At 36.2% G+C, this 26,524-nt stretch overlaps 1 protein-coding gene across 16 annotated transcripts in view; it reads left to right on the top strand.

Annotated features, from left to right (window-relative positions):
• The window catches only part of MCTP1 (multiple C2 and transmembrane domain containing 1), a 542,541-nt gene that overhangs the window by 376,116 nt on the left and 139,901 nt on the right, over positions 1 to 26,524 (top strand). For 13 of the 16 annotated variants that reach the window (XR_015254973.1, XM_086717790.1, XM_086717803.1 and 10 more), the window contains 5 exons: positions 7,574 to 7,676; positions 9,461 to 9,563; positions 9,893 to 9,994; positions 10,375 to 10,449; positions 12,495 to 12,614. Coding sequence is in view for 15 of the 16 variants with exons in the window: in XM_086717790.1 (XP_086573916.1) it covers positions 7,574 to 7,676; positions 9,461 to 9,563; positions 9,893 to 9,994; positions 10,375 to 10,449; positions 12,495 to 12,614 (503 nt within the window). In the remaining variant the exon portion in view is untranslated. Of the gene's footprint in view, positions 1 to 7,573; positions 7,677 to 9,460; positions 9,564 to 9,892; positions 9,995 to 10,374; positions 10,450 to 12,494; positions 12,621 to 19,101; positions 20,385 to 26,524 lie in introns of those variants that run through there. The other 3 variants (XM_086717807.1, XM_086717816.1, XM_086717754.1) reach the window with 3 other exon arrangements.

Consider the following 26,524-nt stretch of genomic DNA (forward strand, 5'->3'; position numbering starts at 1 on the left):
TGGAGCCTGCTTTGGATTCTGTGTCTCCCTCTCTCTCTGCCCCTCCCCGTTTACTCTCTCTTTCTCTCTTTCCCTGAAAAATAAATAAACATTAAAAAATTTTAAAAAAAAATTTTAAGGGTACCTAAAGACCAAAATGTTTAAGAACTGTTGCTGTAGGGCAGTGATTCTCGTTTGGAGGAGGGCAGTATTGCCCCCTTGAGCATTTTAGAGCTTTATGGGAGAATGGAATTGCCACAGTGGTTAGGGAGCACTGTTAGTATTTGGTGGGAGTAGGTTGCGGATGTTAAATATCCTACAAAGTATTAGACGATTTTAAGTAGTGAAAATTGTCCTATGTGCCGCATGATTAAATATAGACATTGACATAGGTTTTAAATCTGTTTCATGATTATCTGAGCCTAGATTACATTCTGAAATACATATTATTTACTCAAGTCTTACAAATGGCTGCCATTTTATACTGCAAACACCAAAGACCTTAGGATTGCCTCCACAGCCCTTCATGATCTGGTTACCCATTACTTCCCTGACATGTTCTACAATTTTTCCCATTGCTCACTGCGCCCCACCATCAGGGTGCTTGAGCACACCAAGCCTTTGCTCTAGCTCTTGCCTCTGCCTGGGACCTTTATCTCCAGGTAGCCATTTGACTACTCCATCACTTCCTTCAGTTCATTGCTCACATCTCGCCTTCTCAGTGAGGACTACTCCAACCACACTAATTAAATTTATAAACTGTGCCCCTTCTCGGCATTCTTCAAATCCTTTTTCCTGCTCTATTTTTTTCTATTTACATTAACATGTATCACTCTCTAACATAAAATATACTTGTTAATTGTGTTCAGTATTTAGTCTCTTTTTCCTCCCTCCCCACCACAAACAGACTCCAAGAGAGCAGGGACCTTTCCTTTTTTTGTTTGTATGTTCTGGCATATAGTAGGCCCTCAATAAATATTTGTTGAGTAAAAAAAAACCATGGTTTTATTATAAACAACTTTCTATTTAGTGCTCCTTTATCATGGCATTAATGCATTATATGAAATCTTGAAATCATGATTGGGTCAGTTTAATTTCAAAGTAGTAAGGAAGACATTATAAAATCTTCAATATGAAAAAAGATGTACTATACCTAATGGGCTGAGAGCCACAATTGTAGGGGGCTGGTTTTCCTGACACAAGGAAACCTGCGTCATGACTTCGTCAGGAAAGAGAAGTCCAATTATCATTACTCGGTCCCAGAATCAGACCCATTGGGAACCTAGTGAGGAGTTCAGTTAATGTATTTCTACCAATCATACGTTTAAACTATGTTTAGGTCAGTTGATGAAAAAAGCAAAGGTCAAACCCCCATCTCCAGTGATAAGGGAGCGATTGCAAGATATATCCGACATATTGTTTTTTTGTTTTGCTGGACCCTGTGCAATTCCCTCATGTATGTAGAACATTGTTATATGTTATGACTGAAACTCCAGTTTGTGGAAAGGACAGAGGGCAACCATGATTATAAGTTTTTTAAAAAGATTAAAGTATAGCCATTTCAAACTGTGACACCTGAGGAAATTAAACCAAGGAGCTTAATTTGTGCAAGGTAGGCCCCAAATAAAAGGCCCCAATGGATATGAATTGCTTTCCATGCTATTGAAAGCCTTCTGTGTTTTCAGAGACAGGGCAACAAAGGGGTGGTCACTGCGTAGCCCCCCTACACACACATTTCTATAACACATCACATCCAGCAAACTGTGCTGCTTGTCAGCAGCAAAATGACCCTGGACAAAGCCCACCACTGATGGATCAGGATTAACTTTCTATTCTGGGAGCAAGAATATCTCTCAGTATCTTTTGAGTGACTTTAGTATATGTGCTGCCGAAGCGAGCACTCTTTTGAGTGACTTTAATGCTCAAACCAGTAGTTTGCACAAACTGAAGTCGTCCACTTGCCCACACAACAGGTAACAAGCAAGCAGGGGTGGTGCAGACTTTCCCACAGTTCTTTATAAATATGTCAGTGTTGTGACCTCAAAGAGCAAGAGCTAAGAGGGAGAGAGAATTAGCCAGTCACTGCATCCTATTTATTCCTCAGTGCTATTTTGAAGATTGCCAGAAAAGATGCCCATTGGAGACAATTCTGACATCTGTTTTTACTGTGGTGGGAATGGCTTTTCACCAGAAGAATTTAGGTATTAGAGCATATGCTTTAAAATTTGTTATAGATTTATTTTTGAGTTAAGATAGAAGAACCTCCAATTCTCATTCCCACGGGAGATTTTTTCCCCCTATAAAAATCCATAGGGGAAAAAAATAGCCCCTCGTATTTAACTAGATTATGGACAAATGCATTAGTCCTAACCCAGTATTTTTAAGTATCTACTTTATAGCCATTACATATCATGTTTTTAAGTTTTTGTGTTGTAGAGACCCTATTAAAAGGATAAAGAGATAAATTTAAGCTAAACATTGCTTGTCATAAATTGTTAAAGTCTTTTTTTTAGGTAATTGTCCTTCTAAAATTGTTGGTGATAGAGATGCGTCATCACCATAGATCACCAGGGTCAGCTCATCCACTGAGGAAGTCTTCGCCTCCTCAGCCCTTCCTGTTCTAGACTTAGAGAATGATATGCTTCTTTCTCATTGCTTCCATTGCACCCTTCACTTACCTTTATTACAGCACTTGCAATCCTGCATTATAATTGTGTATTTACATGCCTATCATGCCCACTAAATTGTGCGTGCCTTGAGTGCTGGACTATGTCTTAATCATACTTATAATTCTGGGGTGAGAAGAGCAGGCATTCAATAAGTAATGAGTGCTTCAAAAGGTATTCCTATTTCTCTCTAGAAGATTGTCAACATGGAAAATTGCAATGTTCTCAAGCAAGGCTAAGACTCTCTGTTAGCAGTCATGGTGGTTAATGCAATCAACCCCGCTGCTCCAGTCCCCGCCAAGCGCTGCAATTTCTATCTTGCATCCAAACCCATATCTTCATTTACCTGCACTGCAAAGGAGAGGATAGGCGCTTTTTAGCCAAAACAGTGAACGTTAAGGGAAAACCAGTTGGTACCCACAGGTCAGCTTTAGCCTTATGACTAGAATAAGAGGGAGATGAGCGATTATGTAATCTGTTCTCATACATTTAGGCTGTTTAAATAGCCCAAAATAATCAGAGACAAAGTTCAACTTTGCATGCTGCCTTAATTTCTTGCACTTGTAGCCATACAGTATTGAATGAAATCATTACAAGCAGCATCTTTGCATCACTCTCGAGGGCTTTACAGAATACCGTGTTCTTAATAGACATCAACACTGCTTCCTGTAGTCAATCCCTCTCCTCAGATACTCTCAACAAGCAAAGCAGCATATCACGGGGTCTAACTGGAACGATAAAAGGATGAAAAGAAGGAATAATTAAGGAGATAATTAATGGTTAGGTCCATCACTGGTATTTCTGTGATTGTTTTCAGTTGTTTAAGTGGCACATAATCAAGGCTGCAAAATTTAGAAACTGAAAAGCCAGTCATTTAAAGCATCATTTAGCAAGCCGGATAAGCACATTAACTATGTGTAGCCACTTCTTTAAAATAAAACTATGGTGAATGCTTTTTAGTGGTAAGTTTATAGAATTTGATATTGTACGTTTACTATTATTTTGGTTGAAATTGCTGTTAATTTTTAATTACCCTTGAATCATGCAGTGGCAGAAGGATACTTTCTAAATTAGTCGAAAATAACAGTGTGTAAAGACCTGATGTTGGCATCCGTTACTGATAACTGTAAAAACATAACTTTTTAGAAGGAAAAGTTGAAGAGAAGTTAAATATAAAATTGGCTGCTCTCTCCTTACGTAAATTTTCCTCTTTACCAGATTCCAGAGAAAGCTACTCTGAGCACTTTGTTGAATGCTTCTAGTCCTTGGGAAAAAAGACTGACTTAGCTAAGCTCAATAAATTGTTTCTCATCAGCAAATAACAGTATCAGGCATGGTAGATTGTTTACTTTTGGTATCTTCAAGCCCTGTTGGTTCTACCTTCAAAATACATTCAGAATCCAATCACTTTCCATCACCTGAAGTATCACAGTATCCTTCTCACTCTTCTGCTACCTCCTCCATTGGCTTCTCTCCACCTTACTCTCCAAATAGCAGCCATCAGATCAAATACCTCCAAAAGCTTCCCCTAGCACTTCTAGAGGAAACGTATTCTAAAGAGACCTGCCACCCTCCCCTTACCTCATCGAATACTGTCCCCCTCTCCCAGTCTATTCCTTCAGTCACACTGGTTTCTTGGATATTCCTAGAAACACCAGGCACAGCTATTTCTCTGACCTTTCCACAATCTGTTGTTGTTCTAGGTAGCCCAAAGCTCACTCCCTTGGCTCTTTCGTTTCTTTTTGCCCATGTGGAACTTTTTCAGTGAGACCTTCTCTGACAGTCCTTTTAAAAATTGCACATATATACAAGCACTCCTCATTGTCCTCCCGATGTTTTTCTCTATAGCACTTATCACCTTCTAAAGTACCATAAAATGTGTGTATGCATTGTCTATCTTTTTCCTCAATGTAACCACCATGAGGTCAGGATTATTATTATTATTTTATGCGCCTCTGCATTCTCAACACATAGAACACTGCCTGGTACATGGTAAGTAATAATTATTTGTTGAGTGAATGAATCTGTAGTCAAAACATTAGCCAGCTCTTCACATGTGTGTGGCCGACTAACTGCTAAGATACAACACAGTTATTGGGAAAGGTCTTGCCTAGTGACTTCTGCTTAAATACATTTAATTAAAGCTATGTTAAATAGTAGTTTGGTCTGAGGTAAAAGGCTCTTTTTTTTTTTTAATGTAAGTGCCATTCCATTTGGTACAGTGTCTAATATGGTCTCTTAAAAATTACATTGCTTACCCATTTCAAGTTATAAGCAGGTACATATGAGTGAATATTTTTGCCAATGATGGATGCCACTGGAATTTAGTCCAGCAAAATGACTGAGGAGTGGTTTCAGAGGGTTCTCACACTATTTTTGGTGCAGCATTGTCTCCAGGGCTTTAACATCTTCATTCTAATAGAAAACAATGACTGAGAGAATGAGTGGTAGACAGAGGACATCAGTTTTCTCTAGGAATGGTCTTGAAAAATAATCAAGTAAATGGTAAGAAAATAAGGATGGACACTGCCTCATGGGCATAGGGTTTGATAAATGTATTCGTTTCTTAACAAGATATGGAAAGAGTTAATCATTAAGAACAGATTTTGTTTCTTTAAGACTCCGTATCTTTTGTCAGCAAATACAGATAGAGTAACAAAGAAGGTGGTGAGTTCAGAGACTTTCCATGGGATTGAAAGCCTCTTACACCATTGAATATAATTCCTGTAGGGGAAAAAAAAAAAAAAATCAAGGGAGGATTTTCATCTTCTGCTGATAGAAGTTTAAAGTAATTTTTCCCCCAATAGATATTGGTCTCTGAAGTTTGTTCTTGTGTTTTGCAATTGAAAAAGTGGTGCAACTTTGACTGAATCTCTTACACATTGTTGATCACTTGAGGGCAAGTAAAACCAAGTCAATTGAAATATAATAGTAATTGAAATATAATAGTAACTGAAATAAAGCAAGTGAAAATAAGGAAACAAAAATGCCAATAAGTGCTCTCTTTATGTAGTCTTTTTTCTTTTTCTTTTCTGTTTTTTTTTTTTGTTTTTTTTTTTTACTAAATTAAGATTTACATGAATGTACACATATATGAGAAAGATTAAAAGGAGGTTCCAGGAAGAGTGTGAACATTACGCTTGGCTTTTAAGTAAAAGTTACCAACACTTATAACTTAATCTAAAGTTCTATCTAAAGTGATAGTAAAATAATTACTCTTTTGATATTGAATTCTATTAAATATGGCCTTAATTTTCTCTCTGATCATTACAGATAGGTGTTTTCTCTGTCCCACCCTTTAATAAATTATTTGAGGTGGTGGTTTATGTCCTCTTCTTTTGTGCACACTATAGTGCCCAGCACAAAGCTACGTGAAAAGAAGTGAGGTTTTAGAAATTGTTCAAATCTACTTTTTATGCTTATACTTGAATTCACGGAGGAAAACAAAATTGTGGATGTGGCGTATAAAACCTATTGCACTGTGTTTTAATGAACAAACTGTTCTTTTTTGAATTCTCTTTTCCACATTGTGTATGAAAAAGGATAATACAGATCCTAAGGCAGAGATAAAAATTCTACCAGTGCTCAAAGGCTTTCTAGTCTCTACTCTTCAGTCAAAATTGTTCCTATGACCAAAAATTGAAAAGACTACCATGCTGTTAAAGTATGCAATCAACCTGGGGTATATGAGGCCGCTGAAATAACACACATATATTTAATCTCTTTTTTTAATATAAAACTAATACGTTCAATTAAATGTGAGTCAAAGTTGGTACAGCTCACTTTAAGAATTACAACATGGAAAGTAAATACACTGCTGTGAGGGAACACGTAGCTTATCTGTCCCTGATAGCTAATGAATTCCTTCCTATTAAAATTTAATTGAAAATCTTCAATGATATTTAAGCTTTCACAGAAGTGTAAACTACAGTGACTACAATTCACAATGCATCTAAAACAATTATTCTTTATCATTAAAGTTAATAATATGCACATTAACCTCTTATGTAGTCTAAATCAATATTGTAGTTTAAAAGATATGACCTCTGGACAGCTTTGTCTAAATATTGATTTCATTGTCATTTGTATAAGGTATCAAACAAATTACATGCTGCACTAATATCATTAATGCTGCCCCAAAGAGCCTCTGACTTTATGGGGTTCTTATAATACCTCACATGACATTACGAAATATTGAGGATATCACACAATATAATTGCCGAATGGACAAGATTTGACTATGGCAGAACAGAGTCCCTGTAAACAGATGATAACTTCCAAATTCTTTACTTTTAGTGGACAGGAAAAAAATACTGCTCTTTAACATGCAGGCTGGTTGAGCGGTTAGGATTCAAATGGCAGAATTTCTTCTGCCTCAGAGGGTCTAATTTACCTTCTTGTGATGCCATAGATATTTCAGGAGGGAATCTGAAGGTACATTAAAATGGAGTTATTCTGTAATAAAGCAGTTTTCCCAACATAAACTTGTTTAGGAGTTTCTGTTATAAGTTACTAATGAGTCAGAGGAGTTGGAAAATATATGCATAAAAGTGAAGGGGTTGAGCCTTTCAAAGGATCATTATAGAATTAAATACAAATTGACTTAGGGATAAACTGGCATCACATCTTCTCTCATAATTGGCAGTAGTGTTATTTTTGTATTAAAAAAAAGTGCAAATTGAAATACCAGCTGTATAATTTTCTCTCTTTCACTTTTTTCAGGTTCTAAATTGCTCTGAATCACAACAATTGTTAACATTATCCAGTTATGTCTAACTGTATTTTGATGTTGTTTTTAAATTTTTTAAACTGTACAATAGTTTTTGTTTTTTGTAAAACTCTGTAGAAAAGAGATGTGGTCATGCTCATGACCCTGTGAACTGTGGGTGCTATTTGTACTGAAAATGTCCCCCCCAAATCTCTTATAGGCAAAAGTGACCCATTTTGTGTAGTGGAACTGAACAATGATAGGCTGCTAACACACACCGTCTACAAAAATCTCAATCCTGAGTGGAACAAAATCTTCACATTGTAAGTAATCATTACCTTGAGCTCATTTCAAAACTGGAGCTAATAATATTTATTTTTGAGATATTTGTGTGCGTGCGTGTGTGTGTGTGTGTGTGTGTGTGTGTGTGTGTGTTTATTCTTGACCGATTAACAACTCAGCACATCTGGACTGCCTTTGCTGGCAACACCGAATAGCATAATTGCACTACCTTTCTGATAGTGAAGCCTGGGGAAAGCGTATGCTGTTTTTCTGTGTTTTCACAGATTTTTTTTTTTTTAAACTGAGGTTTTTATATGATTTGACTAAGGGTTTTGCTCCCATTAACTGAATTGCCATACCGCTTCTTCCTTTTATGCTTTCTATTGAAATTCCCCCCAAATGCACTGACACCAGGGAGGACAAAGCTCTATTTGTTCCATTGCTCAAATCAGCAAACAATTCAGTCTCGAATTCAGAAATGCTTTAGTTTTGTTTTATTGCATTTTAGTACAATAAGAACATTAAGTATTGTCCTAGTTACCAGATCACCATTTAGGTTGATTTTTCTTTTTTTTAAAAAAAAAGTTTATAAATCTTTTGACTACACGCTAAAAAAGCTGCCGATCTACACCATAGTATCTCCTAAGTTCGTTGTGTGTGTGCGTGTGTGTGTGTGTGTGTGTGTGTGTATGTTTTTAACTGGGCTTTAGAAATGAACTCTGAACAAAGGAAAACTCTCCAAACAGAGTACTTCTTAAAAGTTTTCTAACATAGTTTTATTTTCTTGTATATGAAAACTGCTAAATTCCTCATTAATTTCTTATAATGTCTCAGCTTAAGAGCCAGTAACTAATCAGATTTAATTATCTGACCAATTTATCTTTAAGGAATTCCACATTTTTATAAGAGATGAAAGCCTGGTCAGGAGACTTGCACTCCTAAGAAGGTTGTTGAGAGTGTTTTTCTCTGGAATGCATAATTGAATGAATAGGTTTGATTATTATCAAAGCCATTAATTGATTGTGCCCTGATAAAGCCTCTTCTCACATGTGGTTGCAGTCTTTCAGTAATGAATATATTCATTTTTTTTGTTTTCTCTTAATTCATGTTTTCTTGGTAAACAGTTTGATCAAAGAATCAATGCTGTCAGCAATTGGGGTTTATTTTTCCAGAAACAAAAATGCAGAGCTCACACAGTTGTTTATTAACATACGTTGTCTGTGGAACATAATGGAACACTATTTAATTTCTAAATCCTGGGGTGGTACAAAAGCTCTCAATGTTACATTTTCTCCATTCTGTTTTATGTGTTGGTTAATTTTTACTATAAAACTACCAGAAGTTTTGTTAAGAACTGTAAACAAAAAGATGTCCTACTGTTACAAAAAAAGAAAAATATACTGTGACTCTTGCTGATATCAAATTTACTGAAGTTTTACATGGGGTTAATAGGAAGGTAGAAATTATTGTGATAATAATTAGAGGGAAAAGTCTCAAAAACATCAGTGCCACTAATGTTTTTTTTTTACAATAACTTATTCTGCGCCCATCCAGATGGAAGATTATATTTCATTAAAAAATTATAACTTGAAATTACAGTGGTGTTCAAAGTTCCAGATAATAGAACCATCACTGTAGTCTACTAAGGTGCATTATGGGAAATTCTGTCAGATACCAAGCTACCTTGTATATGTGTATATGCAAATAGCATACATAAAAACACATACACACAAAATCAGCTGGAGCCATCTAAATTTTCAAAAGCATTTTTGTTCTTGTTCCCCACTGATGAAGTCTTTTCTTCTTATGTGTATTTATTATGCAGCAACATTAAAGATATCCATTCAGTTCTTGAAGTGACAGTTTATGATGAAGATCGGGATCGAAGTGCTGACTTTCTGGGCAAAGTTGCTATACCATTGCTGTCTGTAAGTTTTATTCACCTGACACACTGCTCTGTGTTGCTTTTGCTCAAGGAAAAAAAAAAACCCTCAGCTCTGTATCTGTCATTTCTCAACCAAGGTCTGTAATAAGAACACTAAAAATTTTAACATACTCAATTCACGGCCATGTTGAATCCCATGATAGTTAATTTTTCCTGACAGACTTGATCCTGGTAATGAACAGGTACTTGTCAGAATTGCCACAGTTGTTTTGGGTTCTCTGTCAGTTTCAGCAGCTGGGGGTCAAAGGTCACTGAGGGAGTGTATTCAGTGGAGACCGCGAGACAGACGGCTGTCATGTCCTTTTCCCGCAGATTCAAAATGGTGAACAGAAAGCCTACGTCTTGAAAAACAAGCAGCTGACAGGGCCAACAAAGGGGGTCATCTATCTTGAAATAGATGTGATTTTTAATGCTGTAAGTCTTAACTTTGGCTTTTTTGTACTGCTAAAGAGTTCAGTTTCATGAAAGCTTTTGTTCCTGATTTGTAGAGAATTTCTGTCATTCCTCATTTTCTCTAAACCTTGATGTATCCTGGAGAATACGCTTCTGCCACTGCCTGGCACACCCACACTTTCTGTTATAGTTGGCGGCTGCCACTGCGGCTGTGCTTCGGCCTCTGCCTGCCGGCGTAAGAAATGGAAGCGCATGCATGTGCAACTGTATACATTTATATTTTATGAGCACAGCAGCCAGGACTTTGAAACTTTAGGAATTATTGCAAATCGAACTGCGTGAAAAACTTGTAAACGTTTGTAATATATTAATCCATAACAGACACATATGTTGATGTATAGGTGAAAGCCAGCTTACGAACATTAATACCCAAAGAACAGAAGTACATTGAAGAGGAAAACAGACTCTCTAAACAGGTAAAGAGCAAGGAAAGATTAACCCCTCTGGGAAGACCTGATTGTATCTGTAAAACATCTAAGTAAATTCAAATAAACTTTGGAAGTATAGAGGGGGGGAAGCCTATGGAATTGTTGATCATCTACTTATGTGAAATGGCTCTTTCTTTTTCTCTTTCTTTCTCTCTCTTCCCTTCCTTTCCTTAAAAGATCAAGCAAGGACAATACCAAACTAATAAATTAGATGGGGGTGGTCAGAATGGAAAGGGGATACTGTAGGTGCTGCATAGAATGGATATGTATTCATGCATTGGCGTAAGAATGATCATTTTGAACATAAAATACTGTCTGATTGCCATGGAATGTGTAAGAGAGAACACCAAAAGCCGAGGTTCAAATATATGTCCAGACGACCACCCACAGGTATGATGCAGGTGTGTGTAAAGCGAGCCCTGCATAAAGCTCTTCCCTCTAATCCACAAGAGAGGGGCTCCATCTTTTAAGGGAAACCTCCCTGTTAATTAGATTTTGACTATGATCTTTTAGAAGTGAACTTTTATTGGCATTTTTAGCTAGGAAAATAGAAAATCAGCACATCTGATTTTTCTGTCATAAATAAGGCTTGATATCCTGTAATTAGACACAGTCTTAAATTAGGTTTGTTATCAAGTTAAGAAAGGGTACTAAGCTACCTCTTTAAAAAACTGTTTACTTCCAATTAACACAGCTAAAGTAAAATGTTTTTGTTGCGGCAATAAAGCATACAGAACTCATTTGTGTGTGTTAAAATATTGAACAATTTTCTGTGCTATTAGGAGCCTAAAATTAGTTTTGTTTTACATCTAATCAATTCACCGTAAACAGTGGGATCTTTGGTTGTTTAAAGACAGTGCATGCATTACAAATGCAATATCTATCTAAATAGAAATAAAGATTACATTGTCTTCACAATTATAGATAAAAGTAATGAAAGTAGCTCTAAAAGGACGGTGATCAGGGTAGGAAGGAAAGAAGGAAAACAAAAAGGGTGACTCTTTTCCTGAAAGAATTTCAATTTTAATAACTTGTTAAAACTGGTTTGCCTGTACATGCATCTATATTTAGACATACACATAGACATATTTTTTCCATATGACCTCAGGAAACTTTATATAACTACTTCTTTAAAATACCAGATCACTATTGAAGTATATTTGGAATTAGCAAAATATTACCCGTAGACATAGTATTCTAATTATTAGCACAGCTGTAGATCATTTTTTGTATCATCATCTAACATATGGGCTATTCTTTTACAGTTGTAGCCATGCCTTGTTTTAAATTTTAGATTTAAATTGTACCAACTCTCATATACCTTTTTAATGAAAGATTTTGTAAAGCACTTGGTTACCATAATTTTTTTCTTAACTCCAAAACGATGAAAAAGTAATGAGAAAATATAATTTAAATTTGTTGTGGAAAGGAGAGACAGAGAATTAGACTGAGAGGGAGAAACTGAGAGAGAGAGAGAGAGAGAGAGAGAGAGACCAAGAGAGACTGAGACTGAAAAATTAATAGTAAATAAGGGAGAATCCCACAAAAATGATGAAAATTTTGTTTTCTGTAAAAAAAGCAATACTTGACAGGTTTTTCTCTAAGACCTGAAATTGAAACATTCCACGTTATCCGTTTCACTTTCAAATATCTTGAAATTAAGGCATGTAAAGAATCTTAAAACCACAATAAGATTTAAGAATTTAAAAATATATTTAAGATTCACAGTATGTAAATGTTTTTAATTTTTGGAGATGTTTGCCTTTTGCACATGGGTAGCCCAATCCACATAATAATGCTTTTTTTAAGAAAATCTATTTAGCTAAGGAATTGTTCTTATAATTCAGTTCTTTCTGCTGTTTCCAGAGATACTTCTCTTCCTTTCACTCTTGAGCCAAATTGCTTGGTATATTCTTCCAACTTCATTAACTTTATGAATCCTTTTCAAGTCACACTAAACTTGAAGAATTTTGTGCCATATCTGATGGCTTTTAATCTTGCAAATTCTAATAATATTTTCATCTTTTGTACAGCTGCTCCTAAGAAACTTTATCAGAATGAAGCGTTGTGTCATGGTGCTCGTAAATGCTGCATACTACGTTAATAGTTGCTTTGATTGGGATTCACCCCCAAGGAGCCTCGCTGCTTTTGTGGTATGATAATTCTTTATTACTTACATTGTTATTCATTAAATTCAGTAATCATAGCTGCATGTTTCTGTGGCTATAGTAACAGTTATGTTGATGTGGCCATTTTAAAACTCCTATTTTAAGACTTGACTGGACAGATTTGCCGTGGGCAGGAACCTGATGGATCGTTCAAGGTCTGAGTCCAAGAATACATCCCCCACCCCCACCAGATTTCCGGAAAGCAAGAAATCTCAGCCAATATATAATTTTCTCCATGACAGTCAAAAAGTAAAATTTTACATATTGCATAATTCCAAATCCCAATAACAGAGCCAAGAAAAGTCCTTAGTGTTAAAAAAAAAATTAATAATCTTGACCACCCTTATTTTAATGTTATTGTTCTATAGATTTTTTTCAAAATATGAAAATCATTGGCAGTAGGATGCTGGTTGGTAATATTTTAATATGTGAATCAATTGGAAGTAGATGTGACCTATTTAAGAGACATTTTATTGTTTCTGAGATTTCCAGTTTTTAAAAAGGCACAAGTGAGAATTTGATAGATCCAAATAGTCCTCTAACAATGTTCATCTTGTAGCCTTTTACTCTGGTTATTTAAAAACTGCTGATGAGACCAACTAGCAAAGCCAGAAAATCTGAGAGAATACTTTCCTCTGTGCTTTAGCTGGGATTTTCCGCTCTCACGTTAGTTTTGCTTATTCAGGATTTCAGTTTGAAGTTTAAGTAGAGTCCTTCTTCTGAAATCCTTTATTTTATTGTCATATTTGTTAGAAGATGAGTACCTTAGGCTTTCTTATAGTTTCCAGTTTAGCAGAATATGACTTTATGATGGAGCTCATAAGAAGAGCCTTAATTATAGTAACAAATCAACATTTTAGTATTACCATTCAAATGAGTGTCTGCACATCTGTTTAGCACTTTGAGCTCTGTCCTCCTCTCAGGCCTTGTATAGGACTTTCATTAATGTCTGAGCACATGGAACAAAGAGTGTGTATGTCCCTTTGTGTTGTAAGTTACCAGAAAGTTAGGCAGCCTGCTTCCCATAGACATGTTGTTGTCTCCTTAAAGAAAGCAGTTGCCATCATCATTAAGTTTGGGAAAAGAAAATCTTCCCCTGTCAATATACTTTTAGTTAGATCTTCCACATAATAAATACATTGGGGTACTGTTAAGCAAACTGGATTATGATTTTTCACTATCATAGAGACACTTTGATATTAATGAGGAAAAACTGACACTGAGTTTCTATGTATATTTAATGCCATTACTTCCAGGTTCCATGGGCCCTTATAACAGATGCAGTAATATTCTCCCAAAAATGCCATGATGCCATCTTTGATTCGCTCCTTCCAAAGTCATCCTGCACAACTGTTTGTGAAATTTGAAAACAGGGGAATCTATACAGTTATGTCATTTGTTCAGGAACATTCATTCGGAATGCTTTAATGTTACAATGTATTGTATAAGTCTTCATAAACTTTCTCTTCTAGAGGTCACTGACGTAAAACGAATTCAAGATGGCAGGCTTTTTTCATAGTTTCCTTTGATTAACAAAAATCAGGTGCTGAAATTCTGAGACACTTAGGTACATGTACATGATAACACTTGAGTGGTTTCATTGTAAGGGTATCCAAGTTCACTGGGAAAGACAGATTATAATATCTCTCTCAGCTGGCAGTCAGTTTCCAACAGCCTTCATCCTACAAAACACAAACTGAATGTGAGATGCTTGCAAAAAAGGAGGGGGAGGCCACAGTAAAGGTGGGATAAGGGTCTGCAGACACGAATGGCGAGAAGAGGCCTCACAAGTCGCAATGTGAATGTGCAAGAAGAGTACTTTTGAGAAGAAATGATAACATTGACAGTTCGTTGAATACAAGCCCTGAGTTACACTCTACTGAATGTGATTAAAATAACGAACAACAAAACTGAACTTCATTTATCTAGACCTGAGCTGGGCATACCATGAGAAGGGGGGCCCTGCCTTTTCCACCCTGGTGGCCCAGCATCACCTGCAGAGTATCTAGTACTTGGTAGGCTCCCAATATAAATGGCCATCCAGATCAACAGACCAACCAATAAACCAGTCAATCAATGTGAAATTTTTTGTTCTTAAGTGAAGAAACTCTTCTCCAATGATGCCAGATATATAAGGCTTTGCTCTAATAGAGCTAGTTATTAAATGATGATAGACATAGCCTAATGCTTTCCTTGGACTTTTCATTGAAATTCTAAACTATTTCATAATCCTATAAATAATAATATAATAATCCTCTATATAATAATAACAACCAATACTTATTAAGCCTTTATGTACCAGGAAACTGTTTTACAGACACTAATGCACAAAAGTGCTTTTCATGAATACATGAATTTAATACTCCCAATAACCTAACAACAATCTACAAAGTAGATACTATTATTTCCCCAATATGCAGAGGAAAACACTGAGGCACAGAAAAGAACCTTACCCAAAGCCACACAACAGATATTTTTTTCTTTCTAAAAGAGCTTTTAAAATATGTACCTTATAATCTAAGTATCATAACAATTCAGAAAAAAAAAATAAAGTATTGTAGGATTTTTATTCATCTTAAAGATATTAAGTGATATATTTAAAAATGAAATGTTTCAAAGATCTCGTTGCATAACCAGAGCCTTTTTAGGCCAGTTTATTGAAAAGAACTGCTTTCCATTAGGAGAAGAGTATGAGCAGCACCCCATTGTTACAAACATATTGTTCCCATCATTCCCTGTTGATGGATCTCGGGTCTATTATTATAATATTGGTTCCACTTGGCCCACTTTTTCATAAATGCAGCTGCTTCACGGAGCACATGCATTTGTACCATTATGTGGCTTGGTTTTAGGCCCAGATCAGTAAACTTTATAATGTTTAAGAGCCTTTTTTTTTTTCTATTCCATTTTCTTTTTCTTTTCTAATTTCCTATCCAAAAACAAATGTAGAATAACGAAACCAAAATGGAAAGACAATGATCTTTTTGTCCCAATGTCAGTTAAAGTGGAAAGCCTAAGAAACGTAGGGCCAGAGAGGTTCCGGCCCCTTTGGCACTACCTGTGTGCTCTGGGAAGACGCTAGAGCCGGCTGACGACACAAAGCTGCGGTCGGCCGGGGAGGCGAGGGATAAAACATAAGCAAACATGTTCCTGGGAATGTCCTTGTTTTTGTGTGCTATGAATTAGGTTTTTAAATTTTACTATGAATATTGTATGCCTGAGAGCAAACACAGACGTATGTGGCGCAGAAGGCCCTGCTTGTCTTTTGGAATCATCTATTGCAGACGTGGAAATGTCTCATAAATTGGGCCTAATTTTCATCAGGCTCTTGACCAGACATTTGTGTTCTTGCGGATGTCAGTGGGTGCAACGTGGAAAAAAAAACGGAGTGCGCACTCTCTCTTTCTCTTCAGTACTGTCATTTCTCACTGTAATGAGCACAAAAATAATTGGACAACTGAGCTATCAGTAAAAGGACACACTTCAGTGTGCGTCAAAGAATTATTTTACAGGACAAACTTTAATCTTTAAATGTGATTGTAGATAATTTGTGGTACCATCTGTCCATTTGGAATTGTTTTAGCCTTTTCTGTCGTTATACAGTAAGTGCCGCTGTGTTTAACATTAACATTTGATATTTTACACATTTAATTTCTGTTCTGCTGTGTGGTCCTTAGGGAATGGAGTGCTAGTGCTACATGAGAGAGACAAAGTATTGATCAGTTAACATTTCAGCTACATTTATGTATGTCGCAAAATTAATGAAAATGCCAGACAAAAATGTCAGAGTGCACAAAAAGGTAGAATTTAAATTTGGTAGTTTAATGAAAAGTTTAAGATGTGCATTATCAAAAATGTCCTCTTGCCTTTAAAGTACAATTCCTAACAGAATAACTATAGGGAGACACATATTTTACTTAGAGGAACAATGAACATGAATTATGAAGGGATGTCAACCCTTCCAAGTATCTTGTGTCCCAGAACGGGCATGTTTGAATTTTTAACTGTTACTCATAAAATGCATTTGTTTCTGTTGCTATCTGGAAGGCTACTGGCTTCAACCCTCTGTGCTGACCAGCCTATGAGGCAGGCTTCCTACTGAGATTCTGCCCACCCCCCCACCCCTGGTTTTCCTTGGTATCCATGTGTTCCTTTTGTGTCAGAACTGAGAATTCCCTCTACAGCAATTCATCGAGGCCACTCTGGTTCATTACTCGTTCCTTTCTGGGTCCTTTTCAAATGCCTGGTTTTCCTTTGCGTCCAGATAATTTGTGCTTCACCTTCATTCAATCCCCATTTTAGTAAAGGATCACACTCGGGACAACAGCTACTCTCAGAAAAGCTGGGCCATTATGCAGGAAAAGAGAAAAAACAGAGATGATGTATGCAGAGAATGACATGAGGCAGCTCTGTGTAGCCAAATGATTTTTTTAAAAAATGGAGGAAGCACAAGCAAGGGAGGAGGAACTGAACTTGCAGAGGCCATGGGAATACAATGCAACGATCTGAAGACAATAGGCTCATGAGGATACCTTATCAGGTATTTTCTGTGTAGAAAGCCTGCTGCTATTAAACAACATATGGATTTTTCTAAAAGTTATTACCACAATAAGGACATTTTAAGTGGCCTTCACGTTCAAGGACCAAGAGAGGAGCATTGCTTAAGAAGAAACATCAATGTGCAAACAAAGGCATATCTACATCCCCTGTAATTCAAATCTTAGCATTCATGTTAGTGAGCTATATAGGGTGATTGTACTGGACATAGGAAAGGTAACTTTAAGATCCCAACAGAAATTTCTACTTTAAAAATCTAAGAGACATCAGCAGTAGCATACCAACAAAAGTATACTTCAAATCTATGGCAATTTTCAAGTGATTTGTATAGAAGCTTTTGTTGGTGTTGCTACAATTATTTTTTTAGTGCTAAGCAGGAAAACTGGAAATGTTCCAGATGTAATTGTTGTTATTTTCCCTGCAACAACAAAACAGAAGGACCCTCAAAAATCAGAGAAACAAGTACTAAAGCAAAATGATCTATAACTCTTGTTCCTTCCTATCCTTGCATTCTTTAATTTTCCTAAAATTATATAAATCTAAATTTCCAAGCCCTTCTGTCCATCCTTCTTCACTTATGCTATCCTCTGACATAAACATGTATTAAGTTTACTAAACAATACTTCCAATCTAATTTACACAAATTTTAAAGGTACATTAAATGCTTCCTTCCCAAATGTGTGAGGAAACAAGAAAGCCTATATAGAATTTCATCAATTTAGAAGATTGTATATCTCCAAAATTACCCAAAATTCCTTTTACAAAATCAAAGACTATTGACACTTAGAAGGTTCCAGTACTACAGTTTCCTTTTCAGTAAATAGATCGTATGCCCAATTCATGGGGACACACTGACACTTTTAAGTCGATACTCAAAACATACATTTTTCTCCTAAATTTATCTGAATTCCAAGGAAGAAAATTTTTTTCAAGTATTGGACAATAAAAAGTTAGGTTCTCTTAAGCGATGCCAAAGCATTGCGTATAAATTTTGCAATTATATAAAAGCCCCTCAAAGATCAAAATTTAGAAGTGAGTTGAGTTTGAAGATTGATCACAATTAGCTAAAATCAACTGTGAATCTTAGGAAATGTAGCAAATCAGATATTAATGGGACAAAGCATTTTGACTAGATTTCTTGAATCCTTCTTGTGGAGTGTTGCTCTAGCTTAGTTTCTAGATCTATTTAAATGTGTAGTCTTTCTCTTTTGTGTTTTATCTGTTACATCTACAAAGGCAGCACTTCCTCAAATTGGTGCATAGCTCTCTTTAAATATTGCCAGCACCCTTTTTTTGTTGTTTATTTTAATAGATATCAGCAAAATGGCCTCCTGCTCTTTGGAGGGAGATAATCACATAAGACACTGAGTCTACTACTCTCTGAAAAGCTTATTCCTCTTAAATTTTATTGTCTATTTACAAGAAGAATTTAATTCTTAGAGCATGTCAAACACATATTTTCTATTATCTTTACTCTCCTTTGTATTCAAAAGTAGGAAGTAGTAAAATGCTATAATCTGGGGATACATTCTTCCTTGAGTGATTTGGGGAAAATAAAACTATTTCACTTTTCCTCAGGTATAGTGCTATTGTACTATATTATAATCAAACATAAACTGCTAACATCACGAACATAACTGTGGTACCTTTTTGAATTCAGCAATTAGACTTCTTGTGAATCTTCATAGTTCAAGCAATGAAAGCTGGGACAGGAGGGGGTGCCGATGCCTCAGTGTGGTCTCCTCCTGGCTCTGTGGGTGCTAGGCCATTTCACCTCAGGCATTACTTATCAGGTAGTGTCAGCCTCAAGACCTTTGTGAGAGCCTTTGAAAATATGTTGCTTGGTCCAGACTTTATAACTGAGTTGACTAACGATCAAAAATTATAAAGTAATGAGATCACTCTCCATCCTCAGATTCCTAAACCAACTGAGGATATTCGTTCTCAGAAGAGCTTTCCACCTTCCGGCTTCAAGTGAAACTGTCCAGGACAAAAGAGCAAGCCATGTTCTATCGTGAAATATTATTATGGAAAGTGTTTTGCAAAGAAAAACATTTAAATGAACGAGATAATTATATAATTTATTTTACTAAAATTTTGTAAAGTAATAACTCTTCTGAAAGATTGTAAATTATAAGAGAAATGCAGTCACTAATATACTTGAGTCCGTAAGTTTACTCGACACATATTTCCATGCCCCTATGTATCAGGTAAATATGAAGAAATAGGAGTAAAGTGCTTTCCGTTGTGACATTTTTCTATTTTGACCAGTTATGACGATACACCTTAGAATTATGAGTGTGTTAATTTACTGAGGGAAAAGCTGACCTGAAATGTTGTTAAGAAAGTTATTTCTGCTTTTTTGTTGCTCTTTCTCCTGCCGCCGTTTTACCACATTTGACTACTACAGTCAGAATTGGATATAGACCCAGTAGTCAGTCTTGCCACAGTAGGTGTGTGAGTTTTGACTCCACGTTGCACCTTCTCCTGGGCTGTGATGACAGAGGTCCAACACTCAGCAAGTGGTAACATGAGAGATCAGTAAGAGAGTAAAGATGAAAGAGCAACCATTTCTCACATTCACACCAGTCACCAGCTATTGGCTCAAAGGGACATAATGAAGAGAAAATCAGAGAAAAACTAACAAGCAAGAAAAGATGGAAATTACATTAAACTGTCAGTAGATATTTGGATGAAAATGAAAGGCAACTCTGATTTTAAGAATGGAAAAAAGAGATGTTAGAGATAAAACTTGGTTTTCATTTTATATTAAATCAGTGTTTCTCAGTGGGTTTTTTTTTCCATATTCAACCTCCTAAGAAGAAAATTTTCATTAAATGAGAGAAAATAAATGCTAAGGAATACGATTAGCTCAGTCAATGTTGAGTTTTGGAGGGGCACAAATCATTGTAATATCTAGGTTTCTTTTATTCTCCCCTAAGAGCCAATTTTTGCCCCCTTGGATGTCATATTGCCCCCCTTTGAGGATACATACCGTAAATGAGGTTTCACATGAGCTTAACTCTGTTTATTTTCATACTCTTGGTAGTGAAGTCTAGTTTGGATTTTCTGTAGTTTGCATATAATAAAGATTATTCCCATAGGTAATCCAGTCTGAAGAAAGAAAATTTGTGATCTCTGTACGAAATTATTGACTATATTAGAGTCCAATTAAAGGAAAGATTTTGTTTAGCTTTGTAGAGAGTAAAGAATTGAATCTTGCCCTTATGAAACCCATACGAGAGTTTTCTTCTTTACATCAATTCCAAGGGTACATTGTTGTGCTTCACTGAAATGGAGAAGTGGGGTGAACATTAATTCTGGCCTAAGTAATACGACCTCCATCATTATGAGGGTTTGATGGGTTTTGTCTATACATTGCACTGTATTTATGACTAGTAGATAATCTTTATATTCTTAAATGAATATCATTATGTCTGAGATATAAAAGCATACTTCATTAGGCTTGATTACCTATTAGATCTTCATTGGAAGGGAAGGAAAAAGGTTGTAGAATAGGAAAGTCATTTAAAATGGTGAAGATACATGTTTTACTGGCTATTCTGCACGTCAAGTTATCTAGTTCCGCATAGGAATCCCAAAACTGGAACTATTCCAATTTATCAATAGTACGTAAATATATGATGTTTTATATACCACTTAGCTCTACACACATAATTCTAGTCCATTTTCTATTGTTAGGATTCTATACATTTCTCGTCAAGCAGATTTCAGGCAATGCTTACATGTTTGAGAAAAAGAATCTATCATTCAGTTTTGTCGTAAAATGTGGATGGATTAAATATTATTTTTCTTAGTCAGTTAAAGACAAATTTAAGATTTAATTTAAAATAATAGATTGCCAGTCTTAAAAGTAGTCCATTAATTATCCACAGATTAATGAGGTTGTATAAAAGAGGTGCTACGTTTTGAAGCAGTAATGGTAAAGTGGTGACTGCTACTCAGAGAAAATTAATTTATAAATGCAGAAGTTCAGATGCCAGGGTTCACTTTTTCTGGTTAGGTGGCAATATTGAAAATGTATCTGGTTGCGTTTAAATTATTTTAAATAGAATTAGTTCTTCCATTGCAAGAGCCTCTTGCATGCCTCCTTCAGCAGGCTGGTGTTTATCAAAGACACATTTAACCCAGGTTCTATTAGCTTCTCCGGCTGTATCCTATTCCTTTCATTTTTTAAAATATTATCAGAATAAGAGACTCATGCCATAGTTTCTAAGTCTTAAATCTTGATTGGCTTGGTTAGTGTAGTTAAGACTAAATATTCTTCATATAGGGTTCCCATCTCCAAATAAGATGGAAAAGTCTGTTTTGTAAGATAGTTACTTAGACTTTGGAACACACTTCCCGATAGTAGCAATGTCATAAATAATGACATAGAGCCACTAATAAACCTAATCAATTCCTTTATAGAGTACTAGCTGCAGAATGGAAACGTTGCATGTAGGAAGGAGATTCGGTGCAATCATGGCTTGGTGTTCAGGATTCCACCAACACACCTATCCCAGTCCTACCTTCAACATAGAGCACCTGCCTCATGGCAAAGGCAAGGGGCCTAGATTCTGTGGGGCTCTGAAGGGCGCAGATGAAGTGACAGAATGTTACACTTGGAAGGGAGCTTGGAGACCATTTTGCGGTAGAGGAAATTACTGAGGCACTCTCCTTCTCCCCCAGTCATGGGGAGTAGATCCTTCAAGACAGGAACATTGAAAAGATAAGAAGGGCAGAGAGAGAGGGGCTCCTGGGTGACTCAGTCAGTTAAACGTCTGTCTGATTCTTGATTTGGGCTCAGGTCATGATCTCACGGTTTGTGGGTTCGAGCCCTGTGTCCAGCTCTGTGCTGACAGTACAGAGGCTGCTTGGGATTCTCTCTCTGCCCCTCCCTCCCTCTCTTTCTCTCTCTCTCTCTCCCTCAAAATAAATAAATACACTTTAAAAAAAAAAAAAAAAGGGCAGAGAGAGAAATACAGATAGATCTGTCTCTCTGTCCTGAACTTCATATGTTGAATGTTCTTAATAAGGAAAACCAAATGTCTGACGTTGCCTTGTAGAGTTCTAAGAGTATAAAATTGGACTCCCAGTCCTTGGTATTCCCTGTTAAGGAATGTGTTCATCTGAGAGGGCTGGCATTGCCTACTGGAAACAGTAAAGCCATGTTCACTTTAGTTAGTATTATTCCTGAAGTTAATAAGTGTGTATCTTATGTTTTAATGAACTTTTCCATTGGTCGGGGTCATGTACACCACTCCTCAAACCACTGCAGAGATGAGTGCACAGTAATAAAGAACTCTTAAAGGGTTCACTGTGTGTCTAAGTGAGGCACATTTTAGACAAGTAATGTCACTTGGCCTCCAAGCGGTATAAATTACTTATTCCCAAAAGTAAATGTAGACTCATTAAGAATATATTTTCCAGGTTTCAAACATATATTGTCGCTGAGTTGCTTAAACAGTTTAAACTATCTATATTGATTCGTATTGATTTAATGGTAGCTAAGATGAAGCTGTCCATGGTGTAAGTGTTCATTAGACTAAATAAATGCCAAGAAAAAAAGTGTATGTATTTTGAATTATTTAGAAAAATTGGTGATCCAGCTTCATTGATTGCTCTCATCCTAAATGTCCTTCAAAATTCTGTGGATCAAAATTTTTCTAGCCTGTCATTAAGTAATATAATAGGATAGCATATCCCTTCACAACGTAGTAGAAGTACTAAAATAATAATTTGGGCATATTTTGAGACAGCGTTAGAATTTGTAAGGGGGTTGTCCTCTTCATTATATAAATTATGTGCTGTAAGCTTGGTGCCCCAATTTATTGCTATTAAAGTTATTGGAGTGAAGAAAGCTAAATTAAATCATCTCTATGAAATGCTTTGAAGTCCTTAAGTACAAGGGCCCATGGATCATTTAGGCTTGAACGACATACACAACCAGAGCACGGGTTTTTGTTTCTGAGAGCTATGTCCCCTTCCAGAATGTATACCAATCTTGAAAACTGATATAACTTAAAATTATTATTTGAAAATATCTTACATTAGGTCTAAGGAAGAGAAATCACAAAGAAAATGTCTCGTCAGTGTTTGCGGAAAATGCATGAGTCTTCCTCCAAAAATATTTAATAATATTTAGACATATTTAATAATACCAGGGTTCTATTTCTAATTGAGTAGAATGTTTAACCTAAGTTTAAGGAGCTAGGAAATAAAATAGATTATAAACTGAAAAATGCCATTTGTCAGTATTTTTAATCCATTACTAGAACCAGTGACAGGAAATAAATTCAGGCTGTTCTGCTTGAGATGCATTTCAGTTGCCATTAACAGATCTTCCCCGTTTTCATGCACACTCAATAAAGCTGTGTTGAATGACTGATTCAGATGACTTCAGCGGCAAAACTTGAAGTTAAAGCTGTAATACTGTAACAGAAGCCCCCAACAGTAGTATCAGATGAAGCTAAGAATAAATGTAGTATATCAGGCATCATAAAGGAGTGAATGTGGGATACATTTATGCCCTCCTCTATCTACTAGGAGATTCATACATAAGATTCACACTCATTATTCTCGTCATCTTAATGAGATCAGTGTGGGAACATTTCTCTCCTTTCCCTCTTGACTGTCAGAAATGGGACACTCCATTATTTCTTCTTCCTCTCTCTACTTTAAGGTACTAGTTATATTTTCTTGGAAGGCCAGAAATGTTAACTGGTTACAGCAGGCAGCCCCAGAGTATCGCATATAAAAGCTTAAGGACTTGTGGTAGAGACCACTGCATTAGTCTCTCTCTCTCTCGCTCTTGCTTTCACTCTTGTTTTCTCTCTTGCGTGTGTTTTTATTTTCTTTCAGAATTTTATCATCTGCTGTATTTCCAAAGGAGTTTGCCTGGAAAAGAAGGGAAAAGATCATTTCTCTGTGTGGAGGAAAATAGGGTACCTGAGTATTACCTCTAATTGCTATCTTCTTTCTCATTGGATCTATTGCCTTAATTAATTTTGCACACAGTCTTCTTAAGCCATTTCTGAATGCAATTGGTTCACGTGTCCCAGCCAGACAATATGCCCGGCCTTGAACGGAAAGAGGTAAAATGGGCAGGGGACCAACTTCTAATGCATCTTGTCCTCACATAAATTTTGAGATCTGTCAAGAAACAGTCACTATTTATAATTAAAGTTACCAGGACAGATTTTTATCATGTTTTTAGATCACAGAATCCCTTCATTCTTATGCACGAGACAGCAGGAAGTTATAGAAATATTGTTTAAGTTATCTGGGCTATTGATTATTAATTTATATTATAACCACACTGTTTTTGGTACTGCTTTCCTTTAGAGGAGCCCATGTGTTAGAGGATTCCCTTTAACATGATTGAAGAATTTTAAATAGGCATTTTTAATATTTGCTGCCCTCTTAATATAACTTGTTTAATGCACCACTGTTAGCACAGGGATTATGAGTTAATAAAAATGTCACCGTATTAGTGAATAAAACACTATGTAATTTTCCCCAGGTAATGATTAACAGCATAAGGCTATATTAACAATACTCTTAGTGTACAGTCCCTAAACGTATTTGATCCTCATCTTTTAGTAATTTTATACTGAAATTCAGTAATAAAATATTTGAAGGATTTAGTTAAGCTAGCGAATGTAAACTTCTCAGGTGCACCAATCTTTCGAATGATTTCTATTGTACTGCTATGTAAAATACCACTCTGTTTTAAAGTCAATCCAAAAGTTTTAAATGTTAGTTCAACATTCGCCTTATTGATATTCATAAAGAGCTGATTTATCTCATCACAGCATTTGTGTAAACGGTTGAAAAATAATATTAATAAGCCATTAGGTCATTATTACGTAATGTTTTCGCTCACATAGATAAATGGGTTTCTTTTTCTGTCTTTCTTTTTAAATAATGTCTCCCTGGCTTTGTTCTGTGGCTGCAGCAGGCTGTTAGTATGTATCTTTATACCATCAGAACGAATGAGATATATCTGTATAAATTATTGATTCACTTGAGCCTACCTCTGTAATTCAGAGCTGAAAACTCTGGCGGCTTATCTAATAGAATGATATAACTAGGAGACTGAAGTTACCTACCACAGCACCAATTGCCAGTTGGGGGGTCAAATGCCCTTTTACCTTTATACCTGAACACCTGCAAATTGAGCTGCACCCCATTCAGAATTTTAAGAACAGGTCCATTGTCGCAGGAAGTAGAGTTTGTTTCTTGGAGAAAATTATGCCAGTTCTAGTTCTGAATGAAAGACAAGGCTTTTATTACTCAAGGGATATTAGGGCTGACTGCTTTTTTGAGAAAACAAATTTGCTGTAACTTTATCTGTAATTTAGTCCTGAATGGGTGCAAATAGACTGCACATTGTATGGTGCAGAAAGAAGAAAATAGGGGTTTGTTAAAGCCGTACAAGGGCTATGTAACCATTATATTTCCGAGGGAAGTCTTATCAGAGTTGCAGGTTATAAGGGGGAATAATTTGGTTACAGCCTTAGCATCAAACACCTGTTTTGAATTTTAGTTTAGAATGACATTGGAAAAGAAAGTTTTTGTCTAAAATTGTGGGTGATGAATTACCCATCTCCTGAAAGTTGCTGTACAGGCTCTCTTTGACTTAGAGACTGCCCCTATCCAGAAACTTCCAAAATTATTACAATCACTCCTCATGAGGTTGAATGTTAGACTCAGAACTAGTCGGAGTGTGTTGACTTGCTTCACTTTTCTGAAGAGATTGGATTCATAGCTATATATGCCCTTTCCAATTAAAAAAGAAATCCTATGCAATATTCTTCACATAAGAGTCTGATTTAAGCTTTGCCACGGCTGAGAGCAGGATGAATGTTTTGAGTAAGGGACAAGAGAAAGCATGCTTCAGCTGATGAGCCTCTAGGTTAAATAGTGGGGGAATAATGGATCATATATTATTTGGAGAAACTCATCCGTCAAGTTGGTCACCCACTCCTTAGTCAGCAAGCTTAGTAGTTGTCATAGAAACACTCATTTTTACAGTGTTATAGTTGATCACTGACATGGAACCAGACTAGGTAATCAAACATCTTAGCCATATGCTTGTTCTGAGCTCCAACCTAGTCAATTAGCACATTTTCTATTAAAAACTTAGTTGTAATAGGTCTTCATTAGGAGCAGTTGCCATAATTGAATAAGTTACTCAATTACGTCCATCCCCCAACCTCATTTCACTTCTTTACAGAGTCCAAGTAGGAAGATATCCAAGAACACTCATGAGCCCCACTTCAAGCAAAATTCATGGCCTTCACCTGAAACAAGCTGTTAGAGGTTGCTTCAGG

The sequence above is a fragment of the Puma concolor genome, chromosome A1 (genome assembly GCF_028749965.1).
Source record: "Puma concolor isolate L17-30 chromosome A1, mPumCon1.1.hap2, whole genome shotgun sequence".
Taxonomy (NCBI): Eukaryota; Metazoa; Chordata; class Mammalia; order Carnivora; family Felidae; genus Puma; species Puma concolor.